At 40.9% G+C, this 20,272-nt stretch overlaps 1 protein-coding gene across 1 annotated transcript in view; it reads right to left on the minus strand.

Moving 5' to 3' along the window:
- The window catches only part of PLPPR5 (phospholipid phosphatase related 5), a 222,545-nt gene that overhangs the window by 56,819 nt on the left and 145,454 nt on the right, over positions 1-20,272 (minus strand). The window contains exon 3 of the mRNA XM_044302463.1: positions 13,876-14,126. Coding sequence (XP_044158398.1) covers positions 13,876-14,126 — 251 coding nt within the window. The remainder of the gene's footprint in view (positions 1-13,875; positions 14,127-20,272) is intronic.

Here is a 20,272-nt window from a genome sequence, read left to right on the forward strand (position 1 = left end):
CAGTTGAAGAAGTTGAATTTGATCCAAAGTTCATGAAAAAATCACTGTGAAGCCTAATTTCCTTGCGGTTCGTGGTAATAAATCGAATTTTCCTAACACGGTTGAAAATAAAAAAATTATAGTCACCTCATCCACTTGATTGCGGAGAGGTCGTCCGCTGCATCTTAAAGAAAACCCAACAAAGGACCTGCGGAGAGCGTGAGATGACGTCACCATGTGCAGCCAGCGTGATCACATGGTGATATCATCACTCTCACCGCAGGTCCTTTGGCGGGTTTTCTTCAATCAAGATAGGAGTGGTTGGCCTCTTCACGAGCAAGTGGATGAGGGGAGTATAATTTTTGTTTTTTAAACCCCAGATCAACCCCCTGAGATGCTGCTTTCAGAGTTGAACGTGGCATCTGAGGGGTTAAATGCAATGGTGTAACTAGGATTGACTGGGCCCCCCTAGCAACTTCTTTGCAACTCTCTCCTGGCTAGATAAGATCGCTCTTTCAGACGAGACCCGGCAGCCGCTCTGTCCGTTTTCTACAGTGTCTCTGCATATAATGTCATTTTATAATACTTTTGAGGGGCCCAGACTATAAAATCTTTCAGTCCTACTTCTGGGTGGCCCTTTCTGAGTTCAGGCCCCAAAGCAGCCGCTTCTCCTGCTTCCCCTATAGCTACACCCCTGGTTAAATGGCTGGGGGAGGTGTGATCGCCTTTCCCTGTCATTGTGTCCATACAATGAAAAGCGATTTGTGACAAAGTAATTTGTCACAAACCGAATTTCTTGACGAAGTTTGGCGAGGCCGCTGAATCAAATTTTTCAAAACTTCACTCATCACTTTGTATCACCTATGCACTGGAGAAGTGAGAAATGTTTCTGGTGGAATACCCCTTTAATTCCTGTTTAGCAAAGAACTTAATACAAATGAAGCCCTACTAAAAGAAGTTGTCAAATTTGGAATTTTTCCTTAATAAAAGTTCTCTCTATTTTGAGCTGATTCGCTTTCATGCTCCACTGTTCATGCTTCTTTAATCCTGTAGCTCCCCTGCCGAGAAAGTGAAGCAAACCAAACTCTTAGCAGTTTATTGTCTACCATGGGTAAATTTTGCCGAATTGAATATTCCAGCACTCAACAGCCGATGAAGTTTTTAAGAGGCAGCCGATAAAATAATAATAAAAAAAAAATACACACAAGGCTGTAATCAGAAAATTAGGATGTGAACTGAAATAGTTAAAGCATCTCCTATCCCTATGGCATCGTTTTGAGAGTTTAAAAGCATATGGAATATTCTGTGTCGTTTGCTGGAAGTCAAAGCTGTCACTTAATTTAGAATCCCGTCAGTCAAACCTCTCACTTTCACGAGCTCTGCACTTTTTGAAATTGAACATTAAATTTGGCACAAGCCGTCAGTGTGTGAATCTGCTAATTGGAGAGAAATGCCAACAGAGGAGGCTGCAAACCCTGCAGACTCCACTCTGGAAGGAAAATCGGATTGTAGAACAGCCTAAAACTTTACTGCATAGATGCAATTGACCTAAATTACTGACTACGCTATCTTGAATTGAATTACAGGACTGAATTTGCCATTAGTCACAGTGAGCCTGCGTATTTGGGTTTATAGAAACGAATTAATTATTTTTTTAATTTTAATTAACCGATGGTGAAGCATAATGTAAACAATAACCTCCCAATTGCATATTTTGATGATAACTTAATTATGATCAGGCTCGGAGTGGTCCACAGGGGTACAGGTCAATCTCTTGGTAGGCCCCTGAGCAAGGTGGGCCGCTATTCTCTCACCCACTGCACAAGTGGCACATACCACAGTAGATTTACTGCAGTACATATATAAAGTTGCAAGAAAAAGTATGTGAACCCTTTGGAATGATATGGATTTCTGCACAAATTGGTCATAAAATGTGATCTGATCTTTATCTAAGTCACAACAATAGACAATCACAGTCTGCTTAAACTAATAACACATAAATAATTAAATGTTACCATGTTTTTATTGAACACACCATGTAAACATTCACAGTGCAGGTGGAAAAAGTATGTGAACCCCTAGACTAATGACATCTCCAAGAGATAATTGGAGTGAGGTGTCAGCCAACTGGAGTCTAATCAATGAGATTAGATTGGAGGTGTTGGTTACAGCTGCCCTGCCATATAAAAAACACATACCAGTTCTGGGTTTGCTTTTCACAAGAAGCATTGCCTGATGTGAATGATGCCTCGCACAAAAGAGCTCTCAGAAGACCTATGATTAAGAATTGTTGACTTGAATAAAGCTGGAAAGGGTTATAAAAGTATCTCCAAAAGCCTTGTTGTTCATCAGTCCACGGTAAGACAAATTGTCTATAAATGGAGAAAGTTCAGCACTGCTGCTACTCTCCCAAGGAATGGCCGTCCTGTAAAGATGACTGCAAGAGCACAGCGCAGACTGCTCAATAGGTTAAGAAGAATCCTAGAGTGTCAGCTAAAGACTTACAAAAGTCTCTGGCATATGCTGTTAGCGAATCTACTATACGTAAAACACTAAACAAGAATGCATTTCATGGGAGGATACCACAGAGGAAGCCGCTGCTGTCCAAAAAAAACATTGCTGCATGTTTACAGTTTGCACATGATCACCTGGATGTTCCACAGCAGTACTGGCAAAATATTCTGTGGACAGATGAAACCAAAGTTAACACTATGTGTGGAGAAAAATAGGCACAGCACACCAAAATCAAAACCTCATCCCAACTGTGAAGTATGATTGTGGGGGCATCATGGTTTGGGACTGCTTTGCTGCGTCAGGGCCTGGACGGATTGCCATCATGAAGAAAAAATTCCCAAGTTTATCAATACATTTTGCAGGAGAACTTAAGGCCATCTGTCCACCAGCTAAAGCTCAACAGAAGATGGGTGTTGCAACAGGACAATGACCCAAAGCATAGAAGTAAATGAACAACAGAATGGCTTAAACAGAAGAAAATACGCCTTCTGGAGTGGCCCAGTCAGAGTCCTGACCTCAACCCGATTGAGATGCTGTGGCATGACCTCAAGAAAGTGATTCACACCAGACATGCCAAGATAATTGCTGAACTGAAACAGTTCTGTAAAGAGGAATGGTCAAGAATTACTCCTGACCGTTGTGCATGCATGATCTGCAACTACAGGAAACGTTTGGTTGAAGTTATTGCTGCCAAAGGAGGTTCAACCAGTTATTAATAAAGGGTTCACATACTTTTTCCACCTGCACTGTAAATGTTTACATGGTGTGTTTAATAAAAACATGGTAACATTTAATTCTTTGTGTGGTTTTAGTTTAACCAGACTGTTATTGTCTATTGTTGTGACTTAGATGAAGATCAGATCACATTTTATGACAAATTTGTGCAGAAATCCATATCATTCCAAAGGGTTCACATACTTTTTCTTGCAACTGTATATTCAATGTACAGCACCTCAACCAGCCTATGTTCATATAAAAAACTTGATAGATTATTAAAGAAACGCCCCAGTTTATTATTATAGACACGATCAGATAGCTGAGATGACTTCTAAGTATAGAGGAAAGCTACTAGTGTCCTCTTCTCCTCAGGACCTACCTTCTCAAAGTTGCTACAGGGACCCCCATATTCAATCATCTGGTAGCATCTTGCTGCTGTGTGAGCAGGTAATATTTGAATGTATCCGTACAGTGGGCCCTCAAAATAAATTTTACTGGAGGGCCCTAGGCACCTCAGTCCGACAAAATTGATCTGGCCAAATTGATTAGGCCATTCGACTCAGGTCTAGATAAATTCAACCTGTCATGTCATGAAAAGTTAAGGACGACATTCTGAGGACTGTATGCAACTTATTCCAAGACAGCATTAGTAATCTAATGGCTATGGGTAAATGCATGGCTGCTGGTGGTAACAAAAACACACTGCACTGTGAATTTTTTCTGTGTAAATTTTTTTATTTTGGTGGCAAATGCCCGCTGGTATGTATATGCACACAACTGCCTGAAGTCATGTCATTGTCCTTCATCTGCATGGAGTTTGTATTTTCTCCTCATGTTTGCATGGGTTTCTCCGGGTACTCCGCTTTCCTCACATTCCAAAGACCTAGGAAACTTAGATTGTGAGCCCCATTGGGGACAGTTGGACACTAATGTCTGTAAAGCGCTGTGGAATATAGTAGTGCTACATAGGTGCATAAAATAAATAAATAAATAAATATTTCCTGTAAAAAATGGCTGATGAGAAATTTGCCAGAATCTTAAACCAAATTTTTGGAAAATTGAGGTTAAATCGATTCACTCATCTCTAATCATGACTATTCCTGAGTCACATTGGGGGAGATACGGTATATGAATGGCACTGCATCTGTAATGTGTCTTAATTTGCATCAGAATGGGTGGTGTACACTTGCTGCAGCAAACATATGCAGTGTTTGCTCTGCATTTTTGCTTTATTTGTGACGTGCTAGACACAACTTTCCTAAAGGGGTTGTGACATTTCAAGCATTAGGATATGCCATAAACGTCTCAGAGGTGGGACCCACACCTATCTCTAGAACGAAGCCTGTAAATTGAAGAAGTGAGGACTGCTCATGCACAGCCGCCCATCATTCATTTCTATAGGATTGCCGAAAATAGCGGAGTGTGCCGCTCAGCTTATTTTTGGCTCCCCCATAGAAATGAATGGAGGGTGACCATGCATGCGCAGTCCACTTTCCTTAATTTTTCAGGCTCTATTCTAGAGATAGGTACACGTCCCAGAGGTGGGACAAGCACCTATCAGACATTGGTGGTATATCCTAGCAATATGCCACCAATGCTTGCGATGACACAACTAGAGATGAGCAAAGTATTCAGCCCATCGCAAGCAACTGGATAAGCAACTGGATAAGCCAGTAGCAAGCAACTGGATATGGTAAGTTTGCAATTTTTTTTATTTTTACACCATTTTTACACCTACTCTCTCGGTAGCATCTCCGTATCTCCTACACACTAGAGATTCATTTGCATGTCTGAAAACAGCATTTTTCTCAGCAATGCGGGCACATATGAACTTGGGACCAGCACAGTTGCCTTCAGCTGCCAAGCACACATGTAACAGGTCAGCCAGTTTCATAGGTACAAATCTGCTGACAGATGCCCTTTAATACATTTGGAGCACAATTGACAAAGCTTTCAATATACTTAAAGGGGTTCTCCAGGCTACATAAATTGATGACCTCAAGACAAGTGATCAACATATGATCAGTGGGAATCTAGAACCTTCATCAGTCAAAGGAGCAACAACGCTGGAAACTAACAGTTTACAGAGTTTAGCTTAGCTCACTTGAATGGGAGCTGAGCTGTAGAGCTTTCTACATCCTACTCCATGCACTGTTAGCTTCCATTGACGCAACTGCTTGAAACATCTGATCAGTGGGAGTGCTGGATATCAGACCCCCACAAATCTTATACTGTGTGAAAGTAGCCTAATACATGCAGATTTTGGTAGGTTTCGAAGTGTAAGAGCCACACTAAAAATAAAAAGCATATGGAGCTGAATATGGAACTTGGGTGTCAAGTGTACTGACACGAACAATTCAAGAGTGACAACTATTTACCTACAGGTTTATGAACGTGTTTGTCTATTCAAAGGTAAGAAAGCATTACACTGGAATAACAGCAAGCGGTTGCATATTCTTGAGAATGCTCCCGTAATTTATGTCTCCTTATTTCCTTTTTCAAAATGCCAACTGGTCTCAGCTGCTCTGCAGCATCTAACAAGGTCACTTTCATCTTGATCCTCATTTATCCCACATTTCATTTAGTAAAGCTTGTTTCAATAAGCCATTAGAGAGGCAGGTGTTGATACATCTGTTCTTTGCTTTTTAGAAAAATGTTATGGTTAAAAAGAAAGATTTAATTCAATTTTGCAATTAACATATGACAATTAAAGAGGTTCCATACTTTTTAATAGATGACACAAAAGGAACCACACATCACATATAGGAAAGAGTCTATATGGCTCCTAATGAGACCCTAGAGAGAGGTTCCGGTCCTGGTTGGTTCCATCCATGTTGCCACTGGTTGACTGGTCCTGAGGAACTTCATTGTTGGCAAACATGGGGGTTAGCAATTTACTTAAAGGGGCTTTTTGTCCTTCTTTAGATCAACATGATAGAATTATAGGTTGGACTGTGTCTTTTTTTCAGCCTTATTAACTACATAAATGAATGTGTAGGGGGAGCACTAAAATAGGGGGTCCATTTGTATTTCTGTTATAGGGGGCCTCTCTCTTCTGTAATGGTCACGTACACACAAACACAGGGGGGAGGATAGTGACCACTGCGCTCCACCCTCACCCCTGGCCCTGCCTACTTGCCTCACGAGTCCTGATGACAGGGGACAACTGGACGGTAGTCCCTAACTTAGGATACGTGCGGGAAGGACAGACAAGACAAATAACGGATAGTGAATGGACCAGGTCAAAACCAAGAGGACAACGCAGTACAGAGGGATAAGCAAAGAAAGGTCAGGAGAAGCCGGGGTCATAAATACCAGGAAGAATGCGCAGTACAGGAGGAGCAGGCAAAGGATCGTCAGGGAACAGGATCAGACTAAGTACACAGGTATCCAACAACTGCCAGGAACCTAAATTAACAGGCAACCTGTGGCCAGCAGGCTGCCTGTATTTATAGTGGGGAGTGAGGGTCATGTGACGTTGGCCAGAGTCACATGACCTACAGACCGACCAGTCGAGCACCGAGTGATCAGCTCGGCGCTCAAGGCAGACCTAGGAGCAGGGAGCCTCCCAGCTAGAAAAGCCGTGCTGGGAATGAGGTCAAACACAGATCCTCACTCCTGAAGCTAAGCAGCAAGTCTGCGGCTGATGGGAGACCGAGTGCGCCTTCGGCACCCTGTTACATCTTCTGTGTATACTACAGAGCATTACATGAGCATGCTATTGTAATATACTGATTTTACACTTTGGTCTCACTAGTATTTTATTTTTTTATTCATGTATTTACATTGTTAGCTTTTCATAAGGATTGGCCACTGCTAAAACTCTAGGGGGAGATTTATAATCTTCTTGCACCATTTTTCTGGTGTAAAAAAGTTACGCAGTGTTTGCAACTTTTTAAATGCCACTTGCAACAGATTTTGTCACAAGTGACGTTTTTATGCCACCCTCGTCCCTTTCTGAAAAGGGAAAGAGGCTGGGGAGGGTGCAGGGCCAACAGGCATGACATTTGTCAGTTTTCTAAGCTGCTGTACATTTCATTTTGGGGCACGGACTGCCGAAGGATGCATCTAATGTATGACAAGGTGCGTTCCACCTCATAAATTAGGTATGTCCTACTGTAGCACGGGAGATTTCAAAGGCCGTCGTTAAACTCCAGTCTTTGAATCCTTCCCCACCCCTGTCAATTAATAAGTTTATCTATGAAAACTGGCCACACAGATTAGATCAATGTCAGCTGTGGGAATTTAACACGCCCGTCCCTTTTGCTGTCGGTGAAGATAAGTCTGACAGTGGCTTTTTCTCTTCTCTGCATTTAGAACACATGAACTCTCAGACAAGGGATCATTTTCAGAAAAACAAACGCTTGGCTGACAGCTATCTAAAGTGTATGGCCAAACTTAGTTGATGAGTTATCTGGCTCACCTTGGGTCATCATCAGGGGTGGAGTGGCCATAGACCCACAGGGAACTTTCCTGGTGGGCCGATGCCCAGACGACTGCCCCAGCTCTTCTCAAGGCCGCTGGCTGGGTACATAACGATCTGATGCACTATGTATTAATTAATGCTAGGAGCATCAGGTACTTATACACCTGGCTGATGGCCTCAGTACAGTAATACAGTTGAATACAGTGGTGAAGATGGAAATATTTTGTGCTGCACTGTGGTATCTTGGTTCTGCTACAGTATTGCAGGTCATGCCTACTTCTGTTATCTATGCTATCTTGTGTTTCCCCGCCTTCTATCAATTTGGACCCACCTACAACATGGGGCCACTTTTATTTTATTTTTTTCCAGGGCCACTTTAAGTTCCCAGTCTGCCCATGGTCACATTATTACAAAGCGCCCAAATTCAATGGCTATGCTTGGTTTTCATAAAGATACTTAACATAAACAGTCAAATATAACTTTAGGTGTTTATGGTTAAACTCCAAGCATATATTTTAGCTCAACATATCCATACTGTTAGATCAATTTTTTATTTATTGTTTGTTTATTTGTTTTTTGGTCCAAATGGACACCCAATGTAGGAAATGCATCTTCCAAAAATGACTAATGATAGAAACATGAGTCAAATCCTAACACAATGTGACACAGTGTCTGAAATGTCAGACACAGACAAAAAGGAAGTTCTGATGGTTATTTTAGGGTCTGGCTTTTGTGATCAGTCTAAGAAGTTGGTCCAGTAGGTGTAAAACATATCTCCTTTGATATTTGGAAAGTGACAGTGGAAATTAATGTGCCACTGGCTATACACCATCAGAAGCACTTCAGTTAACCTCAAAGGTTGATTAAAATTTTACATGCAATGAAATACATTCATCATTGCTGGTAGCTGGCTTGCTCAGCTTGAGTTTTGATATTATTGAATGCATAAAATAGCTGGATGAGATGTATTTCCACATTGAAAATGTTCTTCTACTTTCATCTCTCTCACAAGTGTTTATTGAGCTCTTGAGGTAAAATTGCAGCAATGTCGCAAAGTTCTGAACTCAAGGTGAACTGTAAAGCCAGCAAATAAAAGCAATGGATTCTTGTAGGTTCAGTAAATACGGATTATAAGTTCTAATAATATCAATAGTAGAAGCTTTCCACTGATTTGATGGAGAAGCCGAGGGGAAAAGAAATTATTTTCAACCATCTTGCTGTCATTACTGACTTTCGTGCTTACATTTTCTATAGTGCTGTACAAATATCGAGTTTACTATGTTAGATTATGGAGACTGTATAAATGGGCATCTGTGAGGTAAAAACACATTATTGGACAATAGTTTTATTTATTAAAAATGTATAACATAAAACATATAATATAGTGCTATATATTCGTGTTCTCGAATATTCTAGATTTTTTTTCATCAGTAACCTCCCTCCTTGCTTGTGGGCCAATGAGAAGGCTGCAATGTCTTTGTCAAAGCTTCGCAACATCCCTAGCAACCAATAGGAAAGTTGCCTAGCCCCTTACTATATAAGAACCTCCCCAGCAGCCATTTTCTGTTGTTTTATGGAGTTCTGAGAGAGAGAGCAGTGTCATTGCTGTGCTCTGTGCTTTACTGTTTAATTACATTAGATAGTTAGTTATGGCTTTTATGCCATAAACGTGGTGTTAAAAAGTGACATAATTTGCATCATTTTAAATTTCTTGCCACTTTTCTAAATGGTCACACTACCTAACACCATGACACTGACTATCTCCCACTAACTATCTTTATAATACATATAAATGTATTATAAAGATAGTTAGTGGGAGATAGTCAGTGTCAGGGTGTTAGGTAGTGTGACAATACTTAGTGCACCAATCAGTAATATGTAGTCAGACCTGCTAAAATGTGAAGTTGCACGTATATGAGCATCATTAATTGCCGATCTGCACAATTGTGAATATATTGGAGCACTCTATCTGCATATAAAGCTATAGTAATGTTCTGCCAACCATTTTCTCCATTCTCAGGAAACTTCTAGCAGTTTGAAAAATGTAGCAACAGAGCCCCACACCTGTATTGTGTGTGCAATACGCACATATTACATTGCCGATTTTCACAATCAAGAAAATTATCGCAAATTTGTGAATATATAACGAATATTTGCCCAAATATTCGCGAAATATTGCGAATTCGAATATTGCCCCTGCCGCTCATCACTAGTACCATCACACTTTTCAATCAGTACAACACTCCTGCCTATGCCCACTCAGACGCCGATACACAGGCGGCATGCCAAACTGCACTGCCGCTCTTCATGGTATATGCTACACGTGCTCCATGATCTAAACAGTATCTGGGCTGATTTGGACCACACTGGTCTATCTAGGTCTGCGCAACCTTTATGGTTTCCCCTTCCCATCCCTCCCTCCAACCGAGATAACTATCATATTGTGTTAGGAGTGGAGATATTTTCCTCCACTTATGATCCCTGTCCCCTGACGAGTTAGGGGGTCCCTTTTGAAGTCGAGGTACCCTTTAAAGTTTGATATGTTCCAAAAACGAAATGCGTAGGGACCTTGAATATATCTTTCATACTAGTTCCCCACACCCTAGTAGCTCTCATCACTAATAGGGACAATCCCCTTGTCCCTATAGGGCTATTTAGGGTTAATTTATTAGGGCCAGGTTCCGGACGGGGCCACCCCTTGCGGGGAAAGGACCCCATGTTAGGAGGTCACCTTAGGGATTCATAGGCCAAGTAGGGCATCAACAGGGACAGTTTTTCCCTGTAGCCCTTTGGCACCAAGGTACAACTGACCAGAGGACGTTTTTCAGGCACGAGAATCTCCTCCACCTCCTGTGTACCTCTACATGGTCCTGATTTGTACCACCGGTAAAATCTACCCTTTTTTTCGCCTTCTGGCATAACTTTAGGTCTATGGCACAAATGTCGAAGACCTAATTTAGTGTGTTTTTGTGTTTTTTTGTTGGTCAGTTCCGCTTCCTTATATTGTTTGGTAGTGGACTTGACCTATGGTGACTCACCCACGTGGGTCCCGCATAGTTGTTTGTTCAGTTTGCCTGGTAGGGGCTTTCCTTCCCCATTCAGGATCTTAATAATCCTAATAAACTCTAGGTTTTAATACGTTACTGCCCCTTATTTTTCCATATATTTCCTGTCACAGAGCAGTACATCCCGGGAGAGTGCTTTCGCATCATCTCCCCCTAGGGACCATACCTATTTTCTTCTGTGCCCACTCTGCTAAAGCTTCTGTAGTACCCCAGAAGGGACACTACCATTCTTACACCTAGCTACTATCTCTAGTGGCTAGTAAAGGATGTCATTTGTGAATTTAATTCCAGATCCTGTGATAGTTGGGACAAAGTAGCAATAAGAGGCTGGAAAAAGTAAATTTGAGCATAACGAAGAGCTGGAAGACCAATTAACACTAATTAGGTCAATTGGTAACATGATTGGGTATAAAAAGAGCTTCTCAGAGTGGCAGTGTCTCTCAGAAGCCAAGATGGGTAGAGGATCACCAATTCCCACAATGTTGCGCAGAAAGATAGTGGAGCAATATCAGAAAGGTGTTACCCAGCGAAAAATTGCAAAGACTTTGCATCTATCATTATCAACTGTGCATAACATCATCCGAAGATTCAGATTGGAACAATCTCTGTGCGTAAGGGTCAAGGCCGTAAAACCATACTGGATGCCCGTGATCTCCGGGCCCTTAAACGACACTGCACCACAAACAGGAATGCTACTGTAAAGGAAATCACAGAATGGGCTCAGGAATACTTCCAGAAACCATTGTCAGTGAACACAATCCACCGTGCCATCCGCCGTTGCCAGCTGAAACTCTACAGTGCAAAGAAGAAGCCATTTCTAAGCAAGATCCACAAGCTCAGGTGTTTTCACTGGGCCAGGGATCATTTAAAATGGAGTGTGGCAAAATGGAAGACTGTTCTGTGGTCAGACGAGTCACGATTCAAAGTTCTTTTTAGAAATCTGGGATGCCATGTCATCCGGACCAAAGAGGACAAGGACAACCCAAGTTGTTATCAACGCTCAGTTCAGAAGCCTGCATCTCTGATGGTATGGGGTTGCAGGAGTGCGTGTGGCATGGGCAGCTTGCATGTCTGGAAAGGCACCATCAATGCCGAAAAATATATTCAGGTTCTAGAACAACATATGCTCCCATCCAGACATCATCTCTTTCAGGGAAGACCCTGCATTTTTCAACAAGATAATGCCAGACCACATTCTGTATCAATCACAACATCATGGCTGCGTAGGAGAAGGATCCGGGTACTGAAATGGCCAGTCTGCAGTCCAGATCTTTCACCTATAGAGAACATTTGGCGCATCATAAAGAGGAAGGTGCAACAAAGAAGGCCCAAGACGATTGAACAGTTAGAGGCCTGTATTAGACAAGAATGGGAGAGCATTCCTATTTCTAAACTTGAGAAACTGGTCTCCTCGGTCCCCAGACGTCTGTTGAGTGTTGTAAGAAGAAGGGGAGATGCCACACAGTGGTGAAAATGGCCTTGTCCCAACTTTTGGGGGATTTGTTGACACCATGAAATATTGATTCAACATATTTTCCCCTTAAAATGGTAAATTTTCTCAGTTTAAACTTTTGTTCCGTGATTTATGTTCTATTCTGAATAAAATATTAGAAGTTGGCACCTCCACATCATTGCATTCAGTTTTTATTCACGATTTGTATAGTGTCCCAACTTTTTGGGAATCCGGTTTGTACCACTAGATATATTTCATATTTAATAAAAATATGCATTGCTTCAAAATATACATATTTAAATGAGAAGTAATCTCTTGAACTAGTGCTAAGATGTTCTAACTAATTATTCCTTTGTGACCACCTCCCAAATGCATGCTAGAAATAGAAAACCATGGTGGAAACTTATTATGCCTTTTATGCCATAAACGTGGTGTTAAAAAGTGACATAATTTGCATCATTTTAAATTTCTTGCCACTTTTCTAAAGTGGTGAGAAATGAGCAGAGCTTTCACAGCCTGTTATATTTACTATAATTTACGCCAGAAATTGGCATAAGTTATGGCTCATGTCATTCCAAACCCCTAGCTTGCATAAAATTGAGTTTCTGGCACATGCAGCACCAAATATGTGCCTAATTTAGTGGTTGTCCCATGTTAGACATTGGTAGCATATGGCTAGGATATGCCACCAATGTCAGATAGGTGTTTATCCCACCTCTGGGACCTTAAACTGTCTCCAGAAGGGGACCTCCAAGGTGAGAGAAGAGCAACTGTACATGCATGGCCTCCCTACATTCATTTCAATAGGACTTCCAAAAATAGTTCAACGTACTTGCTGGGATATTTTTGAATTCCCATAGAAATAAATGGAAAGCACTCTGTGCATGCATGGTGGCTCATCCTGAAGGTAGGTTAAGGTGTTCTCAAAGTTGGGACAAAACTTATCTGAATTTGAGGACATATCATCAGATATCTGAGATGACAACCCCTTTTGGTAGCTCACAGGAGATCAAGATTGGTGTGAAAAACTCGTCTTAATAAATGTCCCAGCATGTGTTCTTGTGAAGATCCATGCAAAAAAAGAGACCAAAAAGTTAAGATTTGAAAAGGACTAGTCACTCTCATGTTCTATCTATCTCATTTTAGGATTAAAAGACCCTCACCACACCAAGGAGGAAAGTGTAGATATGCCACAGAAGCCAACCTGGTTACACATACTGTACCTTCATTAGATCGCATTACTGCATGTACCGCATTGGTTGGGCATGTCCTTGGAAAGGGTCTTGTGTAGTGGTCTCTATGTCTGGAGATACTTAACTCCTCATCTGCATGAGAGTATTACATTTTATGCCAGTAGATATAGCTATTTTCCCATTCCAATGCCAGAGAGTCATGTAGCCAATAGTGTGACATTTACAGTGTATTTCTATTGAATTATCACTTATTTTGCTGTAATAATATTCAACATTAATATTTTACCAGGTGTAGAGGAGCGTAAAGAGAAAAATGGCAACTACACCAAAATGCATGTGGGAAATCATCATTGCTATGCCTATATCTTACTGCTATCAAAACATATTGATAAAAGAGCCTAGTAAAACAGGTATTTCCAAAATATTGCCATAAATACATTATTTAAGGATCCAAATAACATTAGTCAACATATTTCAAATATCACTATTTAGTTAATAAGTAAAAGAGAATAATTAAGCTTTACTCACAGCCAGATACATTGCTCCATATATACTGAGAGCTGCTTCTTTGGATGGAAATGTCCTCCTTGCTTTGAGTACAAGATCTGGATTTCCAGTACACGAATTGGCATCTGTGATGAACTGTGTAAGATGGTGGCAACCAAGTGCTGTGTAGTTCGGTTTACAAACTGTAAGAAAATGTGGTGCCAGGTTCCCTGTTACAACTTGTCCAGCATTTACAAATATATCTGTAGCAAATAGTCCAAAAGTATAAATCCCTACAAAAGACACAAAGAAAAGCATATCAATGAGCAGCAATGGATACAAATAAGTCATGGGTTATGCAAAATTAACACAAATTAAACTTGCAAATCCACACAAACCATCTAACAATTGAGGGCCCTAGGTCATACGTTTTCAACCTGCAGTATGTTTATCCAAGTGCCATGTCGGCAGTCCATTTCCACAGCTGTCTTGCTGTCCCAGACAGGTTAGGATGTCACTCTTCTCTCTCTGCATGAACTGAGACTAGTGCTCAGTGAACTGTCCTTCAGCACTGCAGGGGTTAATCCTTAACTTGTGCTCTAAGCCCAGCTGTTGATTAAGTTGCTAATTAACCTTTCTATTTAGCTGGGCTGAGCTTTGAGGCTGTGTAGTCTCTAGTAACCAGTGAAAGTGATCTATTGTCTGAATACTCATGTACCTTACCTTTCTTATCTGCTGATTCTGCTCTTTACTGCCTGCCTCAACATTGGAACTTTGACCTGGACTATGCAAGTACCCTGCCTGCCCTGACCTTGGAATTACTATTTGGAATACGCAAGTACTCAGCCTGCTCTGACTTTGGACTGTGTTTAGACTATGCTTTTTGCCTGAGTCCTTGGTGCTTCGCACCAGTGTTTTTGCTCCCATGAGTTAGCAGCCAACAACACCAGGAAGTGGCAGTCTGGCTGGTTCCCTATCGCGAAGTCCAGATCCCTGTATAGGGTTTATAGGGTGACCACCAAGGAACCACCAGGACAAATCCCTTAGATTTAGCCCAAAGTCAAACTGGTTAGTTGGCACAGTGGGTCCACACCCACTGATTGGTGGGGGTCTGACAACCAGGACCCCTACCAATCAATTGTTTTAGAAGGCACTAGTGGTCCTGTAGGCTCTGCAGCCTTCTTGCAACTTTTCAAGCACAGCACCGCACATTGTACAGCAGCTATGCTTTGTATCAGTCACATGGCCTAGGCTGAGCTGCACTTAGGCCATGTAATTGATGAACGTGATGTCACTGGCGTAGGGAAAGCTCCAAGAAGTCTGAGATACTTGCCAGATGTCAGACTCCAGAGACCCCTGAGGTATCCAGAGGATAGGTTATCAATAAGAAAGTCTTGGGAAAACTCCCTTTTTAAGGGTATTACACGCAAGAGGGTTCTTCCTGTTTCTTTTTGTTCATCTAGTTACTAACTTTGCTTGACCCGTTGCTATGCAACTGCCTTCAATCTGAGTCTTGGTTTAGTTATCGCCTAGCCTTGCCTTGTTGATTTAGGTGGAGTTGCTTATTGTTAAGCCTTTATATATCCAGGTTTCACTTCATTCTGGTTGTCAAGTATGGAGTTTATTAGGTGCATTCCCTTCCAGAATCTGAGTTAGGCCTCATGCACACGACCGTTGTGTGCATCCGTGGCCGTTGTGCCGTTTTCCGTTTTTTTCCACTGACCCATTCACGGCCGTGTTTCCTGGCCGTGAAAAAAATAGGACCTGTCCTATTTTTTTCACGGCCAACGGTTCACGGACCCATTCAAGTCAATGGGTCCGTGAAAAATCACGGATGCACACAAGATTGTCATCCGTGTCCGTGATCCGTGTCCGTGATCCGTGTCCGTTTTTTCCTATCATTTCAATGGCAAACTTGACTTAGATTTTTTTTTTCATTTTTCATGTCCGTGGATCCTCTAAAAAACAAGGAAGACCCACGGACGAAAAAACGGTCACGGATCACGGACCTACGGACCCCGTTTTTGCGGACCTTAAAAAAAAACGGTCGTGTGCATGAGGCCTTAGTTTAAGCTATTTACTGATTAATGTCGTTTAGGTGGGCTTTCGGAGAAGACTTTTAAGCTGGCTAGAATATCCTTTCAGGTCATGAAAGATTTATCATAATGTGAATCTTAAACTATGATTTCTAAAAAGTTGTAAATTACAAAGAAACATCTCCAAAAGAATACCTTTTTGAGTGGATTACATCCTTATTCAAGTATGATTTTCTGTGATATATTTTCAGTTCCACCATATATTATGTATACTACTGGTAATTGTCTTTCAGAACAACCCCTTAGAAGGCCACTTTTCAGTGCAATTGAGGATGATTGTCTCAAAAGGTTTCACTGTATATTGCTTACTATTGTAACTAAATATAAACTTCTAATGTATTCTTTTTAACTTTTCTTTTTAGCATTTGAGCTCTTATATGCAAATGAGAGAATATGTTTATATTTCAGTTATTACTCTTAATGTAAAAAATATCCCTGCAACTGAACCATGAGAGAGAAAAGTGATGATGGCATTTATTTCACAGCTTCACATTGAAAACTGAACTAAAGGATATTTGATGATTTAAGGACAATTGTCTAGTTTCCACAGGCAAATCAAACAAATTTCATACTTGAAGCATAAGTGACAAAGCAGAAGCTTTTTTTTTTTTTGTGAGAAAGTCTAGCTCCTTAGAAAAGACAGTAATTACTTGAATGACTACACATATATCAGTTTCATACTGATCATTCTTTTCCGACTTGTCGGATGTGATCAAAAGTGAAAGAAAAAACACTACCAACAAACCGGGGAACCAGAGACCCCCTTCCGGAGGATACGACGTTAGACAGGGGAATGTCTAGAAAACATGCTGGACACCAAACACCCCCAGACATGCAACACCGAACTAGACATACAAACTCCCAGAACATAATCCACTCCAGACAAATAGGGATAGGAATGGAAGGAGACACTGGGATGACATTGGTGACAACTAGGATGGCCCTCAGATGACAAAGAGCTAGGAGCAAGGTCCTATTCCAACAAAGGCAGGCATCTGACTGCTCTCAGTCTCACTGCAACACAATATAAAGAGACAAGAGACCACACCCAGCTCACCCAAGCACACACCTTAACCCCGAGCACACCAGGAAGGAAAGGAAAGCATCAAAGGGAAAGCGCACACACACGCAACAACAATAACACATTTCTGCAGGCAACAGCATACGTGGCAACCGTTTCACGGAGCACACAACATCGGCTGTGACACATAGGCCGTGACATGAACCTTTCATTTTCCAAAGGAGCTCTGAAAACTGAAAGGTGTAATCTGATTGGTTGCAATGGGCAAGTTTTCCTTTGCACCAGTTTTGTTAAGTTTCTAGAGCTCTCCACCATACATCTTTCCATATCATGCTGTAAAATGTCCCTTCTAATGTTAGTTTATTTACAGATGCCTATGCAGGCGTTGAACCTATCTTGTCCCAGGTGAAAATTTTATACTTCACTTTTATTATTATTTGGGTTAAAAAAAATGTGCTTTATACCTTTATTTAATTTTACTTAATGAACCAAATAATAGAAAAAGATTAAAAATACAGTAAACACTCTACTGCGTGGTCAAATGATGCTCAGTGAGTCAGGAGGGAGAGCACGTGCACTATCTCTCACCCCTGTCACTTATAGGCAGTTAGCTGCCTTCATGTCGCTAGCAGTGACACCTTCATCTAGGCCAAGTTGTGGGAGCTGAACTCACTCTTCCCACTTCTAATACAGCACATGGATAATACCACATGTTAGCTGACCTCTGTCTATCCCTTTGGTGGTGCACACTGCGTACATAACATTCACGGTTTGAATACCGTATCACACTGCTAAACTACTCTAGCTTTGATAAGTAGGCCGGCCGGACTACTACTAACTAACTAACTGTGGAGTGGATCGCTGATTTAAAAGCTAAATCTGCCCCCCAACATGTTTCACCAGATAACTGGCTTCTTAAGGGGATTTGCTGCCCAAGAGCCTAGAGCTGTACACAGTACTCTATTTGTGGTCTGACTAGTGATTTGTAAAGTGGTAGGACTATGTTCTCATCACGGGCATCTATGCCCCTTTTGATGCAACCCATTATTTTATTGACCTTGGCAGCTGATTGACATTGATTTCTACAGCTTGGTTTGCTGTTCCTAAGTCCTTTTCCATGTCAGTGTTACCCAATGTTTTACATTTTTTTATGTACCGGTGACTTGTATTATTCCTACCCATGTGCATAACCTTACATTTGTCACTGTTAAACCTCATCTGCTACTCCTCTGCCCAAGCTTTTAATCTATCCAGAACCATCTGTAGCCGTATACTGTCTTCTTCTGTGTTAATTACTTTACTCATTTTAGTGTCATCTGCAAAAATTTATATTTTACTGTGCAAGCCTTCTACAAAATCATTAATAAATACATTGAAGAGAATAGGGCCCAATACTGACCCCTGTGGCACTCCACTAGTGACAGTGACTCAATCTGAGTGTGTACGTAACTGTAAATAACCATCACTGAGCCAGTTACTTACCCACATACAGACATTTTCTCCCAGTCCGAGCATTCTCATTTTATATACTAACCTTTTATGTGGTACAGTGTCAAATGCTTTGGAGAAGTCCAGATACAGATGTAGCAGTGGTAACACACACTCTTAACTCACATTTCTTAACTCATCATGTTATCTTGAAACAAAAGCCATTTAAAAAAAAATAGCTTAACGCATTTAGTTGCATTTAGTTTAGATAACATGTCTCATAATGCATGTGTGTTAACCCTGTCACATCCGTATATGACATCCATTGATTCACTGTGTTCAAGTCTAGAATTTATCTCCTCCATGACATGACCTCATGAAGCCATGCTTATATGGTGTTATTTGCTTATTTTCATTGAGATACCAAGATAAAATTTCTTAGAAAACCTTCAAACAGTTTACCCACAACAGATGTTAAACTTACCGGCCTATAGTTTCAGGGCTCTGTTTTTGGTCCCTTTTTGAATATTGGCACCACATTTGCTATGTGCCAATCTTGCGCCAATCTTAATCTTAAATATTAGAAATAAGGGTCTGGCTATAACATTACTTAATTTTCTTAGGAGACGGGGGTGTATGCCATCTGGTGCCGGCGTCTATTTTAATCTTTTTAAGACACCGCTGTACATCTTCCTGGGTCAGACAGGACACTTTTAATGGGGAATTTACTTTTACATTCTGCATTTAATCTGACAGTTTATTTTCCTCAGTGAATACAGTGGAGAAAAAATATTTAATCGCTTTGCTTTCTCCTCTTCGTTGTCTGCAACTCCCCCCTCATCACTCTGTAAAGGGCCAACACCTTCAGATTTATACTTTTAACCATTTATATAACTGAAGAACATTTTAGGGTTAGTTTTACTCTCTTTGGCAATAAATCTCTCTGTCTCTAGTTTGGCTGCTTTTATTTGTCTTTTACATATTCTATTTTTTTCCTTATAGTTTTCCAATGCTTCCTCGCTACCCTCCTGTTTTTAGTGCTTAAAATGCTTTATTTTTGTCATTTGTTGCTTTCTTTACAATTCTATTCATCCACATTGTTTTTTCTTGTTTCTTACTCTTTTATTCCTATAAGGTATGTACCTCTCACAATTAGATTTAAGGAGCTTGTTGGGGTGTGTCAGATCAGGGCTAACCTCTCTGGCACTATTCCCTCTACCCTGCTTTCTAAATCTTATCCAGCTACCTACCTCACTTTCTTGAGCCTCCATGCTACCAGCCTCCCCCCACATCTACCCCATTGAGTGTCTTCTCAATGAGCAGGAAGCTATTTTTCAAATTGTCAACGCTTCTTAGTGATCAAAGTCGCTCCTTTAGATACACACTGTGTGATTCCAAGTAACTTGCTCACATTTTGAACAAATATATGCACCCTCAAACAGCTGTTCCAGGACTGCATTCATTAGACAAGTTGTGCACTGGACTGCGCTGTCAATACAGGAACACATACTAATAGGGATTACGCAAAAACTGATAAAAAATACAATACCGAGCAGTGACAAGCAACTGATTTAGTATAGTCCTCTCCTAAAGTCCCTGAATCTCAAGTCACTTAATCTAAAGTCACACACTTAATACAGGCACACACTTGAAATCAAACATGTGAATGCTCACAAACTTGCGCTGTTTGTCTGCTTATCTAGATGCTGTTCCCAAACAAAACTAGACTGCTTTTTTCCTCTGGTTTAGAAAGGGTTTTAGCATCAATGTTTCCCATACTTGTGCTGAAGGAACCCCTAACAGGTGAGATTTTCTGAAATTCTTTAATGATGTGCAGGTTTTTTTATCTGTTTTGCCTAATTAGTAACATGTGATTTTTATGGGGAAACCGATA

The sequence above is a fragment of the Bufo gargarizans genome, chromosome 7, assembly GCF_014858855.1.
Source record: "Bufo gargarizans isolate SCDJY-AF-19 chromosome 7, ASM1485885v1, whole genome shotgun sequence".
NCBI classification, from domain to species: Eukaryota; Metazoa; Chordata; class Amphibia; order Anura; family Bufonidae; genus Bufo; species Bufo gargarizans.